The 16723-nt window shown below is 37.3% G+C and overlaps 2 protein-coding genes across 2 annotated transcripts in view; both read right to left on the bottom strand.

Moving 5' to 3' along the window:
• Positions 1-1221: 1221 nt before the first annotated feature.
• LOC111875399 (putative ATP synthase subunit f, mitochondrial) lies at positions 1222-5427 on the bottom strand. The gene is made up of 4 exons (XM_023871624.2): positions 5301-5427; positions 5059-5157; positions 4136-4252; positions 1222-1384 (listed from the first exon to the last, which is right to left on the bottom strand). The coding sequence occupies exons 1-4, from the start codon at positions 5377-5379 to the stop codon at positions 1353-1355; spliced, it is 327 nt and encodes a 108-aa protein (XP_023727392.1). The 5' UTR covers positions 5380-5427; the 3' UTR covers positions 1222-1352.
• Positions 5428-9548: 4121 nt separating this feature from the next.
• The window catches only part of LOC111875388 (protein rhomboid), a gene marked incomplete at its 5' end in the record, with an annotated part of 16581 nt that continues 9406 nt past the window's right edge, over positions 9549-16723 (bottom strand). The window contains 3 exons of the mRNA XM_023871607.2: positions 9549-12017; positions 14799-14853; positions 15669-15769. Of these exons, the coding sequence (XP_023727375.1) occupies positions 11776-12017; positions 14799-14853; positions 15669-15769 (398 nt within the window). The remainder of the gene's footprint in view (positions 12018-14798; positions 14854-15668; positions 15770-16723) is intronic.

Here is a 16723-nt window from a genome sequence, read left to right as displayed (position 1 = left end):
TTTTCTCTTGGCGCAAACGTTTTGCCTTCGACCGAAACTCTGAATTTTCTCACAGCAAACATGTGCTAAGAGGCTTCATTATACTAACGGAAATTTTAAAATGAACTTATATGCACTGTTGTATGGTCCCTGGCCGCAGAGAAATCTCCACTGCGTCTTATAGCCACCCACCTGTACATTTACTGCCATGAAATTCATTATTGCCTACAGGTACCGAATTCTACATTGACGGCATACATCAGGACCAAGTTCATTGTGCTGTCTCCCTGCAAACAGCTGCTCAGTGCCCGAAGAAATTACCATTTCATGGAACCCACGACCTCACTGCACTGTTCTCACAGAGCTCATGACCCCTTATTCTCAACTACATGACTCCTGTGCTAGCTTCCCAGGCCTCGTCATGTGGGATTTGTGGTGGACACAATGTGGCATTTGGACTGCCATATAATTCTACCTGTACTCAACTGGCGAACATTAACATAAGATTTTCAATAGTAATTGCATTTCTTTAAGATATATTATTAATTTTTGCTATATAATCCTATCCAACACTGAACTGGAATATGAATAGATACCAGATTTTCAGCATTCATTAAATTTTTTTGTAAGATATGTTACATTTTCCATATAAACCTTCATTTTCCATATAAACCTTCATTATATTTCTTTAAGATATGTTATTATTTCCATCATATTATTCTGCCCAGTACTAAACTGGTGAAGATGAATATATCAGATTTTCTTATATCATTAAATGCAGTCTTAATCTTGTTGACAAGAGTAAATTTCACATTCTCGAATTCCGTCATTCTAATGAAAATGATAATAAATGGGAACATGAGTATTGTTGCTTACAATACATGATTTATAATACTTAAACGTAACTGAAAAACTGTGTTCTGTATGGCTTTCAAAGTTTAAGTTATGATGAAATTAAGGGGTTTAATATATGTATCTCTGATGGAAACAGAATTTTCTTTCAAGTTTCCCCACCTTCAGCTTTCCTAAATACAACTATTCCATGTATGTTACAGTTGACAATGTTCAGTGCCTTTGATTAAAGAGGTGTTTGATATGAAAGAAAGGTTATGACTTTCCAGGCTCCAGATAAATAATTTGCAACCTAATCTCTACGCAACTGTTTAGCATGCCAGACATCTGAACTGCTGGACTGTGACAAATTCCACTACAGAGCGATTTGGTACATTATAAAAACACTTCTACACATATCTATGCTTTATTAGTTCACACATTATATTCTCAACATTACATTAACTGAACATGCTTCAAAGCCACCTTCTATAACAGGATCAAGAAACCTAGATCAACTGAAAGCTAGAATTTCAAGCTGTTCACCAGTGGTACTTGTAGTTTCTGTGATGCTCTGGAAAAAGAAAGATATTCATGAATAGTTTGGAACTAGAATGAAGAATGTAGCCCCCTCAGTATTTCGAGAATTGGGTGGCTCCCTTCTTACTATAGCAGTTTTGAAGAAAGCTATTACTAAGTAAACCAAAACTTCTCAAGCAATCCACATGAACGAACAATTTTAAGACTGAATTCTGAAAGGTGCTGATGATGTTGTATAACATCAATCAGAATTACTGGTTTTCCATCACCCGGTGTTCTAAAAACTAGATAACACAACAGTTCAGAAACTGGATCTGTTTCCATCCTTAAGTGAAGGGGGAAGACACCTATGCTGTTGGGTCCCTCAAAAGGGGCTAACCTCAACCACTGCATACAGTCCGAAAACCCAGTAATTCTGATATTTAAAGAGAGGATTATATTAAAATATATGTCAAATATCTGGTATTATAAGAAATTACAGGTTCTCAAGATTGTTATCTGGGATGCCATGCTGTGCCGTCCTGTATGATCTGGTAAACAGGTACCAACATTTTAGGGGCACCTGCTGCATCCCTCTCCTGCTCTGAAGATGTATAAGACAGAGGCAACAAGTTCCCTCGCCCCATCTCCCAGACTACACGGAGTCACACCCCAGAAGAGCATAATCCTATTATTTAATATTGTTTATATTTGCACATTCTGGTTATGACCAGCTGACATTACTATTATACAAGAAGTTCTGGGAAGAACTAATCACCTATNGATTGATGTAGTTGGGACACCTGATGATGGCGCTGTGTTGCCGAAACATGTTGTGAAGTGACAGGTGAAACTGTGTGCACTACAAGATGGCCACTGTATACAAAATTGATGAAAATCAGTGCAACAGGACGCTAAAATATAACATTATGAATAGGTACCAACATTTTAGGGGCACCTGCTGCATCTGTCTCCTGCTCTGAAGATGTATAAGACAGAAGCAACAAGTTCCCTCGCCCCATCTCCCAGACTACACGGAGTCACACCCCAGAAGACCATAACCTATTATTTAATATTGTTTACATCTGCACATTCTGGTTATCACCAGCTGACATTACTATTATACAAGAAGTTCTGCGAAGAGCTGATCACTTACTTTCCTTTTAATGCATATTCAGTATCTGATACTAACACATACTCCATACAAAACGTGTGTTGCCTGTGTATTTGTTGCTGCAGGAATGTGTTTACTGAGCTGTTGCCTAGCAACAGTCATATCTTCAGGCTCCACTATTCAAGTTTTCAAGTGTCATGTCATTCAAAAGTTGTTGAAGGAAGGCACAGACACACAGCCAGACATGTGATCTCATAAACCTCCTTTTATTTTTTTTAAATAAGTAAAGCAGGCTAAAAATATAACCTCACTTTACCTGGCACTGGGCACAAGTATTTTTTATTTACTTATGATGTTATGGTTTATTTAATGATGCTGTCAGTAATCCAAATTACTTAGCATCTAACGATAAAATTAGTGATTAATTAATTAAAGTACATTTAGAAAAAAGTGGTCATGGCCTAATTTAAGGTACTGTTTATGCATTTTGTGGAGCTGAAGGAACCATGAAAACCCTTTTGCTACCAAGTCTTCTAGCCAATGGTTGAGTCCAGGAGCTCCTCAATACATAGCGAGAGTATTCACCACTCTACTGCAGTTTCAACAGATATTAATCGAGTTTATACGTACAAAGTGGGCTGAGAGGAGATGGAAGCTGTTAATCAGGAGATTTTGAATGAGAAGATACCAACATGAGAGCTACTTAATTAAGGATATTCTGTGCTAAATATTAAATGATAGCGATGTTTTACTGCACAACAAATGTTCAAACTGCAAATGTAGAGCACTGTAAAGGCAGCACATGGCACAGAACAGAACACAACTCAACTAGTAACTGACGCTTTCCTTATCACACAACACAACTCTCTCAGTGTTGCAGACTCTTTATCAAGAAGTACGATATGAAGCTGTCAGCGGTGGTTCTGCCTTCTGGGATACAGTGCTGCATAATTCATTGAAAGTCAAGCAGTTAACTTTCATTTACTACAGAGCACTATGTCCCACAAGACAGAACTCTTCCACTCACTAATACCTCTCTAAACAATGCAATTTACCATGTAAACTGTCAAGTTTCAGAGACAAGACATGAGGGAACACAGAAAGAAGGGCAAATTGCCACATCTGTGCCCACTTCATGTACGCATAACAAGGTCAGCTGAGTTGAAACTGGATACGAAATTTCTGAGATATAGCAAACAAAAATCATGGAGAGAGATAAGGTTCCTGTCTTCTGGCATACAATGCCATACAGCCTGGTAGAAGTTTCCTGATGTTTCAAACAAACGCTGGTAAACTTCTACCAAAATACACAGCATCATGATCCAGATGACACTAATCTTCAAATTCAGTCCTGGGAGGACCTGAAATTTAATTTTTAGTGAAGTAACTGAAATTCAAAATTTTATAATCGAATCAGAACAGAAATGATGATAATCAGTCTCGATATGTTAAAAAAATGGCTTCAAGACAGATACTGTGACGGGAATTATACTTACCCAGGAAACAAAATGGTTTAGCCATGTACTGGAAAACACCAAGAAAACATGAAACAGATAGACTGTGGTGACAAAGTAAAGATGGGGGTATCTTTGTAAATCAATACAAACAGAAACTATGACAGGCAAACAAGTTTTACATGGAGATGAGTTAGGCCTGTACTTAGTTCTGAAACTGAACCTACATGACACTTACTTATTTTTCCATAGTTAATTATGTAGAAGAATAACATTGAACCAGTGATGATCTGGAAGACCGGAGCTATTCCTGCACGCTTTGGCTGGACATACTTGTGCTGCCATCTCCACCAAGCTGCAACACATATAATTCCATATAACCTTTGAGGCTCTCAAGGAAATGACTATGAAGACTGCCATCTTCTGGGACGTGATTAATTCAATATTCAATATTAATAATTCAAATTATGCAGTATCACAATTCACTAGACTCTACTCTTCGTATTCATTGCCGTAAGAACCACCGCATCACATACAAATGGCATTTTTCAGACAACTGCACTACACACTGATCATCTGATACATTCCTCTGCAAATAATTTAGCTGCATAAATGAAAGCGAGACACACATAAGACTCAATGGTATGTGGAGTCTCCGTGACATGATGCAATATTGCTTCAAGGCCAATCCTTTCATCACACACATTACTTATCATTTTAAAGTACAGCCCTATGGGACTCATTCGCAATTTATGGTAGAGGGGATCTTCCTTGAGGACTTAATTACACAATTCTTAAAAAATTCCCTATCGTGGAACCCAAAAACTCATCACTTTGATCACAAGTACCATATTTATTTAATTATCACTACTACATTTATTTTCGGTGTGATTACAAAATTCAAATGCCGTAATTCTATGCTGCCAATATCTTCTGGTTATATGAAGTACGCTGTTTTGGTCGAGAGTCCAATGGTGAATACCATTATGGAAATAATTAATCTCTTCAATAACACACAGCTCATACAATTCAGTTGATGCGAGAATGTCGGAACAGTAAACTTTAATTTACATCCCAGCGTCATGAAAGCCAATGTCAGGGTTTTTTTTTTCGTACAATACAGCAACGTTATACACTGGGGATAACTATGTATTATCTTACCTCGACTGACTGCACCCATGACGGCCCTTGGATTTTTATTTCGACGTCCCAACCAAGCACCTATTTCGTTCAACTTCAACTGACCGAAAGGTGTATCGGCTGAAATTAAATCGAACGAGTTTGAATATGAAACTCATACTAAAACCATTCTCTTTTGGAGAGCTGGTCTTTTCAGTGTACAAAACACTGTACAATTTCTTCAGAAATTAAAAGCAACATGTTTCCTGACAATATAAACTTACGACGTCCATAATAACGTGCTGGATCATACGGCCCATGAACTTTGGGATTGTATTCCGCAGGATAATCTCCAAACGCCATTTTACTTGGTGAAGGGCAGACGAAAGTCCTGCAAGATGTTTCCGTTAATATTTCAGTGTTGCCAACAAACCTGGTGAAGTCATACAATATTCCCTTTCTATCACCGGGTCACAAACTTGTGCGGCAACACAAAACTGTAAGATAAAGGAAAAGTTGTTCTTGACATAACTAATTAAGCACTACGCCATTAAGGCGTATGGTGGAATGAATGTATAGATTCATGTTCTCTTGACCTAGGCCTAGAACTCTGTTCTCTTGAAATATATATCTATTTTGTAGTACATTTTTTCCATCTTTCCTATGTATGCTACAGCTTTCTCATCCACCTTTATATGAGTCATAACATTTGAATACAAAGTATGCAGCTCCTCATTATGCAGTTTTCTCAAACCTCTTGTTACTTTCTCTCTCTCTTACATCTACATGTTCCCCACAGCACCGTTCCCAAACTTGTCCAGCCTGAGTTCATCCCTTAATAAGAGACCAAGTCTCGCATCATAAAACAATGGGTAAACTGATAACCACGTACATTTTAGACTTTGTACAAATAAAATTAAAAATCATAGACATTAATATAACTCAACATTTTGAAGGACTAGAACTGAAATTATCTGAACAGATCAAGTTAGCTTGAGGATAAGATACACATAGGAACAGGCTTAAGGCCCTACCTGCTAGAATTGCTGGCCACAGATGGATGGAAACTGAGGTTCTCACAATGGTAAATTTGAAGATTAAAATCTCTTCTTGTCCCCTAAACATGAAGGCAGAAGGTTCCTCTGAAATGCTGATAACTACGTACCAGACTGCCGGGTGTCACACTGCAGAAGACTGTGATCCTGTAATGGTTGAAATAGGGTGGGCACACTTAGTGGTATAATAGGAACCCTTCATAACATGTCTGAATAAAACAAAGTTATTTCCAAATCAGTTTCTGGTTTATTAAAGCTCGATATGTTCGGTTTGTTATTCTCCAGACATAACTTGGCATGCTGAGAGAAACTTTCAGTGCTGCATTTACAATGTTGGAATCTTATTACTGGCAGTAGTACGTCAAACATGTATGGGATTGACACTGTCGGCATCAGTATTGTACATGGAATTATATCTGCAGGGCAGTACATTCATAATATTATACAAAGAAAAAAAAGACTTCCTATATTAAAATATAAAGCTGCCATATTATCTTGAGGTAATTGGTACAACAGTAATAATAATAATAATAATAATAATAATTGGAAACAAACAATGTTCAAGTGTATCATACTCTATATAAATATATAATTAATACATTAATTGAGCCTACATTAATTATTATAAATATTACTGCATTCTTTTGATTTGTAACTGTAACATTTGGTGTCATGACTGGCAACAAAATCCATTCCTTGTGTATGCAATTGTTTTTTTCCCCCGCGTTTCTGAAAAATGACACAAATTTAAGCATTTCTAACCTCTACTCTCTCCTGAAAGCAGGTGTTCAATAATTTCTGTGATTTATAATAATTAACATTATGATTAATTACAAAACCTCCAACAAAAGTGGAAGAACAATGACCAGAAATTTGATTCCTTGCGGACAAAAATGAGGAACTCCTACTATACTTTGAAGTTCAGACACTCCAGTAAGGAGACATGCAATAAATCTCTGCAATCTTGTACACTGAGGTATGAACCTCAGAAACACTACCTAGCCTGTAAGATAAACTCCAATAATATAAACAAAACTCAGAGATGGGCTTTAAACTTTTATCATCCTTGCAAAATGTTCATTTTCTTCCTGTCCTGCTAAACGTCAAACACCATATTGAGTTTTCGAGTGGCCACCAAGGAACATAGCTCACCTGAACAAGAGCAAACTGAGATTATATATCAAAAGGAATGGAATGAGATATCCACAACAGAGCAGGTGTAGACAATGAATAATAAATTGATTCATTCACAGTTATGTCTGTCACAAAACTAAAAATCAAAGACTCTTGACAGAATGTTTGAGTCAAGTAGCCTTTTGATGATATGAAGCTTACTCCACTATTCTGTTATCTTTCCAAACAATATTTTACACATGCATAATATGCGATTTTCACACAAGCATAAATGTTCTGAAATGAGCTTATAAAATGATGTATTTTCTTCTAATTAACACAATTTTTATTATGCTGGCTATTTGAGGATGTCAGTGTTGAGACTACATAGTATCAACAACAGAACAATTCATGGCTATGGAGTAGCTGGTGTTTTCAGCGGAAAATTAATTTAATATCCATCAAATTAGTGAAGACATGAAAGTCTGGCAGAACAACAGTGAAGTTCGTAAATTCAAAATAACCCCTATTTTATCTTTAGGTATTTGTGTTAAGAAACATTTATTTCTTATCTCTTCATTTTCTTCTTTAATAAGCTACTCAGCCCACCAGGTGTCTCATATATATACCTCGTAATTCCATTCATTTTCCTTTAAAATTATACATTTACACATTATAAATTTTATATTCAGATCAGTACACTATACAGGTAAGGAAATATGATTTGAATTCCTGTTTATTCTAAAACCTGTAGAATATTACAGTTCCATGGGTGGTATACTTAAAGACAATACTTTCTCTTTCAACGAAAATTTAAATGGTTTGAACTCACTTTTCACTTCACTGCTATGTTCAATTTTCAACGAAGTACACTGGTGGGCTGATTTGTTATAACTACTAAAGATAATGGCTTCAAAAGGATGGAATACTGAAGATAGACCATATATATTGGCAAACTGAGTTCTGTTTGATGATGATTTCAAAGAGCTAGAATATTGAAGATATATCAACACTTCCCCTTGCAACAAAAATATTCATGTCAGAACATAACTCAAAGGGGAAGAATCAAGTATTGTTGCATTAACAGTGAAAGTGATATAAAAAGTTTAGTTATTTGACACGAAATCCATAATGAAAATATGTTTTCTTACAAATTCTAAATGAAACATCTTTTCTGATAAGTTTGACATGTGCATGACCAAACAAAGACGCTTCTGTGAGGTACATTTACTTCTCTACTGACTCTCCTTGTACCGAGACCTTATTTACACATTAGCCACAGAGACAAAGTCTCCAACACAGTAAACAGTCAAATTCTTGATACAGGACTTTGTGTTTTACTGTGCTATAAATCCTCTGACAGTTCAGTCATTAAGTGGCTGATTATAAATCAGGTTGAGGCATGTGAGATTTTGGGTTATCACAGCTGTGACTATGAAGTTACTGTCTGGGGTACCATGCAGTGCATTCCAGCAGACAGGGCCTAGATACTGTTGCAGAAGAACCTGATGCCTACATCTTTTAGCCTCAAGATGTAAAAAAATAGGTACCTCTGAAACAGTGGTGATGATCTATCAGACCACACAGCATGACAGCCCAGAAGACAGAATCTTCAGACTGATGCACTCCTACAGGTGTGTTGGAAATGTTCTCATGGTATCTGTAAAGGCATCTTTCCCAGAGTCAATGGGGGCTCTTTCCACAGGGATAATGGAACCTTCTTACTCTCATAAACCTCTAGCGCAATTTTTCCCAATTTTGTGCATATTAGAATCATTTTCTATGCTTTATATGCCATATTTGTCTGAATGAAGGGCTAATTTCGTGCAACTGGGCAATTATGACAAGAGAAACTGCAGAGTGCAAATATCAGTATCCTGGGGTTGAACTGAACCCACAGCCACTTAAAGATATGTTTAACAGAAGTTTTAATGTGGGAAGCAGTTCTCTGCATGGACATTTGGCTTCATGTCATGTGTATTCCCAAATCATGTTCTGTGGAGTCCACACAGAGCTCTGTTGGTGTTCTTTATTACTGAAAATCTAAAAATATCATCAAACAATGTGCACACATTCAACCTTGGTTTTGCAGCTCGTAATTATTTTTCTGATCAAGATCTGTCCTAAAACTGAATACAAGTAATGCAATGTTTGAGATTTTGAAAATGGGGAATATGTAGACTAGTCTCTTATGTTGCCTCTGTCATCAGGGTAGAACAGTCCATGAAGACGGAGGCAGATAAGCTCCTCTGAAACTTCTGGTATCTTAACTATCCCAGCCTACATGGCAGCACTTACTTACTTACTTACGGAGCTGAGCCCTTCTTGGGGAGAAGCCAAATCTGCAGCTACTCAAGAATTTCCCAGCATTTTATGGAACCCGAAGGTTCATTACCACATACCTCAAGCCTCCTGATTTGATCCTCCTACCTGCACTGGACAAAGGAAACAAATTCTGATGTTCCTAATTATGTAATTTCCTCCACCTTTCAGTTACTTAACCGCCCTTTAATTATCGTAAGTATTTTAATTGTAAAGGTAATGAATTAAAATTATTCCTTTTTTTACTTCCAAAGGAGATGGCTTGCAAATGTAGAACACAGTTGTGGTCCTAGTGAGATAAAAACACAAAGTCAGAATGATCTTATTGAAATGACTGATGCAAACCAGATACAATTTGTTCGATGCAAAGCAACATAAGGATTGCTCACAAATTGCAACAAACAGAATTATTCCCTTCATTAATTCCGCATATATTACAGAAATGTGTCAGATTTTAACTGATTTGTCTCTTCTTCTTGTCATACAAAAAATCCTGCTATGTATTAAGTAAAATTCTCTGTTTCAATATTAGATGTCACTTAAAGAAGGGGGTCATATTGAATTTAGTCTGGGTCACATGAAAATAGAGAATGAATCTGTCAATTAATTGCTCTGTAACTCTTCTCACCAGCTGTTGCTGCAAATTAAATGTCTGAAACATCATGCTCAGTTCCAAAGCCAAACTGTGTCGTAGCAATATGCAGATATGACTAACATAGCCATATGACCATTCCCCATGCTCAAATAACATTTTACTAATTTATCCTACATGGTTTGTCATAAAATATATGCCCCATACATAACATAAAAAACATTTATTCCATTCTTTCATTTCACTATCAGTTAATGAGATAAACATGTAGGTTCATGGCAAAAGTGTCAGCTGAACGCAACTGATATTGTTTGCTCTACAGATATCCAACACCAACATCAAATTCAAATTCTTTAAATTATTTGGGAACTTTAAGGCTTGGCAATGGGAAAGAGGTCTGCCTATGAGGCATTCTTTAAACATTAAACTACAATTTTTGGACTGGTAACTCAATTCACTACTTGCTATACTCACACGCTTCAGCCTGTTTACTAGGTTCCCTTGTGAAATATATAAAGAACATATGTCATTTCTTACTATGGTACAATATTGTGTCAATTTGCAACACTCATTTGTATCTGTTCTGTTAGTTGAAATTAGTGATTAATAATTTTGGTTATACATAAATCCATATTGAACTTCTCTTGTTTAAAAAAAAAGGAATGAATGTTATACGTGTAACTTTCTTCTCTACACTTCTGCAATATGGCTTCCAAATTACAAGTGTTCTGTTCTAACCTCAACAAGATTATGAAGAGCCATGCAGTATTTTCATTACCTACATTTCTTTGGTATAAAGACAAGAATTTCCTTGTTGAAAAAAAGGAGAATGTGATAATACAATTAATTATAACATGTGATTGTATAATCTCCCTAAGTTATACACAAACACTCATAAATAAACAACAATTAAAAGAGAGTCATCATCAAATGTCTTTATATTTTAACTAAAGCAGTATATCCTGGCTTCTAACTCTCTGATAGGCAGAAATGGTCAGTCTGTTCCTGGGATGTTTTCAATCTTAAATATATGACATTATTTGTATTCCTTTCCCATGTTCTTCACACACATACACTTTTCTTTTTAATTTTATTTTTGACTAGCATCAATCATCACTTTTCATCCACAACATTTACTGAACATGTGCACACGAGCATTTCGTAGTTTAGATTAGTAGAAATAACTGTAACAGCTAGATGATGAATTAGGTTTCATCTTAGTAGGGTTTGGAAGATCCCCAGACTTCACTTTTATTATCCATTTCTCTCTTAATCTGGAAGTTTGCTTTAAATGACTGATCAAGGCATGACATCTCTCACTATTATATTATACCACCAAACTTTTCCTTCTCTCTTGGTGACGTGTCATGGTGAATGTCGGTTACAGGCAGCATGACACTACTGCGAAGGCCTGCCTTATTTATTACACAAGTTTTGATGACTACAAGATGTAACTTAAATTCTCAATGCCTTGATTAATATAACGCAACTGGTAATACTGACTCGCATATCATACCCAACATACACTGCTGTCATCACTGCTGAACACCACTTGTACATGAGGTTCAATACTGAACTGAGAATTATTTCAAAACTTTCACATTTCTATGGTAATTGTTCCAGTGTGGCCAGCTGAAACCTCGATGAAAACATAACAACGTTGTAATGATGACATCATCAGGGGTAGCCAGGGTTGAACACATTGAAGAGGACAGCAAAGATGGTGCATGCCGCATAAACACCGAGGGCTACCCACCACATGAGTTGCTCATGCAACTTTTGTTCAAAGTTCTTGAGAACAAGAAGTCCTATTGTGAGACCTGCTAGAGCTCCTGTAAGATGCGCGACATATGAGACAGACGGGCCCGGCTGTTCGGCTGCGTACCTGTCGTACACTGCAAATCCAACATCAGCACTTGCTGGAACAAGAAGACAGACACCGTTCACAAATTTGTTACTTCATGGACGTAGTAGTGCTTCATGCAAAATGGTGTACCTCTAACAGACAAAAGTTGCATACATACTTTCCAAACCTGATCTTTACTATTTTGCACTGCCTTGCTAATGACGAACTTCATTTACCGTTGACATGAACCTTTCACAAAGATAACTGCATTACAGATATTACATTACACACAGTCAAAAACTGCCTTTACTTGCATTTTATTAAATACTTACTATATTCAAAAACGTTTCAAACAGAGGATATATATCTTAATCAGATCTACATTTTTTGTCATGTACTGATTGATATATATGTAGGATAAGTCTCTTCTGAGAAGATGAATGGCTATATTGGTTCGCTAGGATTCAAAATTAAATCTTCCTCACAAGTTATGGTGTAGACATTTAATATCTCATGTCCTACAAGTCATGTCAAAAAAAAAAGTCATCATAGCAGAAACAGAGCTTGTCCTTTTCTAGATAATTTTCACAACTACGCACATTTTGGTATTACAATAATCACTAACAGAAGTTTGTATTTTTCAGATGTCACATCCAAACGAACTGACTATTGCATCCCACTGGTTGAAAAACATTGGTGCAGACTTCAAATAAGATAATTCTGTTCAGTACTTCCAGGTATGAAACATGTGGACATCACAATTTACCAGTCAGTCATCGCTGGACATGGTACACAAATATTGTGAATCCAACCATTTATGGATTCAACAAACACACAGTTTAAGCACAAAGTTATCATGTGTTCTGCTTGATTCTTTGTGTGAAGTTCATGAAACTGACGTTCTATTGTACCTCCATGTTAGAGAACTTCAGGTTTCAGAGTTTTGCATTTGTAGAATCTGGGATATATAAGAAAAAAATTGTCCCTGTGCTTAAATACTTGAGCACTATGCCATGAAGGCATATGGGGGCGTGAATATATAGATCCACATTTTCTTGACCTTGGCACTAGCTGGGAGTGAGTGGTCAGCTTCACGCCCTGGTCGCTTTACCCCCAGGGAAAGAGCCCCCAGTAACCATTACATAGGAGGTTGGGTGGAACCCAGAGCCAGTCTGGATATCTTGGAGAAAATTTTTGATCCTACCAGGACTCAAATTCCAGCCCCTCGGTCGTCCGGCCCATAGCCAGTTGTTATCCCAAACTCCTTTGGGATAAGATATAATTCTTTAAAACACAAATTGGAAAACAACGAATTTACCTAAAACCATACAATTCATATCACATATATCATGCACAGGGATGACTGACAGTGGTTGCTAATCTCATCTTAGTTAATTTTATGCAGCATTTTGCCCTTATTTAAGATGTCCTGAAAGAGGCCATCAAGATCAAGTCCAGGCAGTGCATCATAAGAAGGCTGTGCTTTGTTTAAAACATATGTTAGGATGTGTCATCATCAGGGAGTAACATTAATCATTATGCCATAATTTGAAAGTTATCTTATTCTCAACACAAAATAGAATCCAAACTGCCATACCATAAGATTTCACTGAATGTAGAATGCTTCTTCCATTAAAGGTATAGTGAATCCTTAACTATTTAAAGCCCAATGGTTACTATATGTACCACCTCTATTAACATACTAAAGCTCTACATTCTGCCCATAGTGTATCCGTATGTTCCGTATGGTTCTCAGAACAAACAGCGACAGTTTCTCTAATCAGCATTAGCTGGTTGGGCTTCGTAGCAGAGATATGACATACAAACTAAATGTGTATATATTTAGAAGAAATTCAGCCTTTTGAGGGTTAAAGTTGTTTCAGACAAAGGCTATTATTTCTGATGGGTAAAACATGGTTTTGTTGCCCCAAAAAATTATATTAGAATGTATCTCCAATTACAGCATGTGTGTCCAGAAAAATAAGGTTCACACTACAGAATGTCATGATTATGGACATGTGGGAACATCCCACATTATCACGCATTTTCTGCAACCTTCACATCACTTTTCACCATCACGCGCGCTAACCAATCAAATTTCTCCAAACATTCGCATTTATACTGAGCTTGCTGCTAGCCCCGCATCTACATCATCACGCGCGCTAGCCAATCAGCGCCCTGAAAATTCTTCCTCCTCAATTTCAAGTTTCGCTCCGCCCACCGAGCAGTGTATAAAAAGGAGCAGCCGCAAACCTACAGCATCAGTATCAGTCGGTCATCAATTTATGATCAAGCCACACCAAGCAACATCACCTAGCAGGCTTCGTCGCCAGCGCTCGGTCTTCGGAGGAATCGGCAGGCTGTGCCAGGCACGACTGCCTTGGCCCTTCGGCTCTCTTAACACCCGACTCACTGGGGCACCTCGCCTGGACTCGCCGGTGGTCGTGTCCCTGTCCGACCCACTAGGCATCTGGCGTAGCCACTGCCTCATCACTCCTACGACCGCGCTGCGCTAGCCACGCAACTCCAACTCACCTGCCACACAGCGATCAAGCAACCTCCAGCAGCAGCCGCGCTGTGGCCAGTCAAACCACCGCAACTAACCTCTCCCCCTACCGGCGCGCGCCGCGCTACCTCACCGGTCAAGCATCTCAGCAACCACAGTCCTTTACAGGACCAACAAACTGTTCCGAAGAAGTGGGTTGTCATCGGAGTAATGACAAAACTACATAAAACCCCACAGACACATTCTATACAACACATCACTCCCACACTGCAAAGGCATACTGTACATACTTTCTTGTGCCAAACCCTTCAAATGCATAAACTACAATGTGATTCAGCATGGACTTACCAACAACAAATATACCAATTAATCTAACAATCCCAAACTCCATGTTGTTATAGTTCTGAAACAACAAAATATACATGATTAAAATACAAATAATGGCTGTAATACAAAGTGAAAGCAGACTTGTCATCACATCAGCAATATATCACCCCGAAGCTCTTCTGTATTGCCTACAATGTTAATTAAGGGTTCTCAGTCATTTCATGTTTATGACAGTTAAACTTCAAAAATTTCATCTGAATGAATAACTGGAACCAAACTTGGTTTTAAACACCACCTAAAACATCTCTGAGGAGGCATCATCATCAAATACTGGCACAGATCATTGCATAATTACAAACTTAGCAGATTCTACTTTCAAAATTCAGTGGGAATGAAAATTGATATAGGTGAGACATCAATGAAGACAAGGGACTTGTAGTTCTGTAAAGTTGCCTACTCAAAATATGATGTGCCCAAGAGATATTTTAGATAAATTATATTACTACCTTATAGGTAATGTAATGTTGTCCCTGTGCTTTATTAACTAAGCACTATGCCATGAAGGCATACGGGGGAGTGGACACAAGAAACATAATTAAAATCAATGACTAGTGTGGAGAAAACAGGGACATAAAATGTACAACTGCATGGGCAGTACTATTAAGGGACAGTTCAAATGACACCAAACACTAATATTAATAATGTATACATTATTGCATTTTCAGTATTTATTTAGCAAACTATGGAATTTACTAGAATGGAAAATTCTTGACAGTAAGCAAGAAAATGACTGTAAGATGTACACAATGAAATATGAGAGTGACTGTGAAAAAATGGAGACAAAGAGGTCAAGGATTTAATGGATCCCAGCGACAAGAAGTAATTTCTTACCAGGAGAACATTGGCGAGATGCGCTGCTAGCAAAGCGTACACTCCGCCTGATGCTCCAACCAAATAAACTTCTGTGTCGAATACTGACGTCCCCAGAGAACCTGCAACACAGTTTTGCAATCAGAGATGTGTGAGGGTCTGGACAAAGTCCAGTGGCAGGACTCTTGTGAACATGGTAATGTACATATGAGTTCCATAAAGGTCACCGAGTATCCTGATATGCTGAGCAACTAGTGGCGTCTCAATATGTTCAAGAGCTTTAAGTTACAGCTCATATCAAGTATAAAGAAACTTAAAAATTACAGATAAGGGGCTGCTGCAGACCTTCAAACAGATCACAGGCCCAGATGTTGCCGTTTCATTTACAGAAAGAGAACTGGATGATTTCACAGCCTTCTAGGTTATGTCATCATGTAGTCTGGTACATGGTTACCAATCTTACAGAGGAATATACTGCTTGACTTCCAAAAATACCAGTCTACATGGTGTCATAATCAAAAAGACTACAATATGAATTATACAATTTCTTTATTAGAGTCCGTCACAACACAAAAATATAACGGTCAAGGCTAAAATTAGCTTGGCTACATGTTTCAGCTCATAAAGCGATCATCAGGCAAAACACATGATTACCATATTCACACACCACTGAACTGCAAATGCGATGGTAAAGCTGGATACTTGATATACATTATAAAATACATGACATAAAAGTACAATGAACTATAAACTTATTAAAATGACATTTATGACATAAAATAAGATTAAAACTCTTCATGTGATATTCTATATCAAGTCAGTTTGTTGCAATTTGTTGGAGTTACAATCTATATTCCCTACAGAATGGACAAAATACATTGTAAGATAAGGCACCGGCTAAATAGTTAGTGTCAAAACTATACTACATCTATACCACAGGCCTCCAAGCAGTTTATTAGTATAGTATAGTATAGTATAGTACAGTATTCATTGCATTCAAGCAAATCCAATTACAGGCCAACAGCACTGGACACAGAACAAGTCAAATATCTTCAACAAATGCTCCAACAATGGAA

Source organism: Cryptotermes secundus, unplaced genomic scaffold (assembly GCF_002891405.2).
Source record: "Cryptotermes secundus unplaced genomic scaffold, Csec_1.0 scaffold15, whole genome shotgun sequence".
NCBI lineage: Eukaryota > Metazoa > Arthropoda > Insecta > Blattodea > Kalotermitidae > Cryptotermes > Cryptotermes secundus.
The sequence above is the reverse complement of the archived record's forward strand: the minus strand, read 5'-3'. Positions and strand labels throughout refer to the sequence as shown.